Here is a 1,084-nt window from a genome sequence, read left to right as displayed (position 1 = left end):
AGCTATATATTATTATACTATAGCATATACATATATATATATATATATATATTATATGTATGTATGTATGTATGTATAACCATCTACCTCTTGCGGCTATTCATGATCATTGCTGTGCACACCCCTTTCGACTGCAGGTTTGGCTTCGCCGGGTCTGACCAGCAGCAACAGCTACAACAGCAACGGTCTCCCAAGCACCGATAATATTAGCAGTAGCGGCAACCTGGAAAGCTACATAGGCAGAATCGACATCAAACACGAGCAGGTCTCACCCCATTCCCACCCATCCCTATCAACCGCTACGGGGCAGTGCGGGATGTCGTCGCTCAATGGGAATGCAGATAACAGTCATGCACAGCAACAAGGTATGGATTCATATGCCAGTCTTAGCGTCAATGGCAACGGCGACGGCAATGGTAAAGACAACCGTGTCGAGGCTCTGGGCTCCCGTCTGAGCGGTTTGGGACTGTCGGCCGAGATGACCCTACAAGAATTCGCCAACCAGCAATACAACTCCTTTACCTCGGGCGGAGATAGCATGAGCAACGGACCAAACATGTTCATGAACGCGGGAGTGTTATCAGACCTGAAGTATGGGACTGTGAGTGGCCTGGGGCCGGGTCAGGGGCAGAGGTCATACGCAGACGGACGGTCACTGGGGGGAGGTGAGTTTAACACAACTACAGGCAACGGTACGAATGGGATGGGCTCGAGTGGTTCACTGGCGGATATGCAACAACAACTGCGGGCGCAGCAGGTGCTGTCCCAACAGAACCAGCAGCTAGAGCTTCAGCAACGGCAACGGCAACGACAGCAGCAGATACTGCAGCAACAGCTGGAACGACAAGAACTCGGATTAAACGAGAATAACAATAGTAATCCAGCCAATGGGGGCCGGGGTTATAACTCAGCCGATGCCTTGGCGGTGGCAAGTAGCTATGCCGAGTTAAATAACACGCAGCATGCGGGTGAGGACATGAAGTCAGACTCTCTGTTAGACTTTATGAACGAGCTCAAGAAGACGATGAAGTGACCTGCGACATGCCGCACTTGCTGGGCGAAGTAATAAATGGTTCGAAAGCTG

The 1,084-nt window shown here is 50.7% G+C and overlaps 1 protein-coding gene across 1 annotated transcript in view; it reads left to right on the top strand.

The window, feature by feature from the left end:
- Positions 1-1,084, top strand: part of SARC_01281 (hypothetical protein) — a gene marked incomplete at its 5' end in the record, with an annotated part of 1,983 nt that extends 899 nt beyond the window's left edge. The window contains one exon of the mRNA XM_014305027.1: positions 138-1,084. Within this exon, the coding sequence (XP_014160502.1) occupies positions 138-1,033 (896 nt within the window). The remainder of the gene's footprint in view (positions 1-137) is intronic.

Source organism: Sphaeroforma arctica (assembly GCF_001186125.1).
Source record: "Sphaeroforma arctica JP610 unplaced genomic scaffold supercont1.49, whole genome shotgun sequence".
In the NCBI taxonomy this organism is placed as follows: domain Eukaryota; class Ichthyosporea; order Ichthyophonida; genus Sphaeroforma; species Sphaeroforma arctica.
This window is presented reverse-complemented; position numbering and strand designations above follow the sequence as displayed.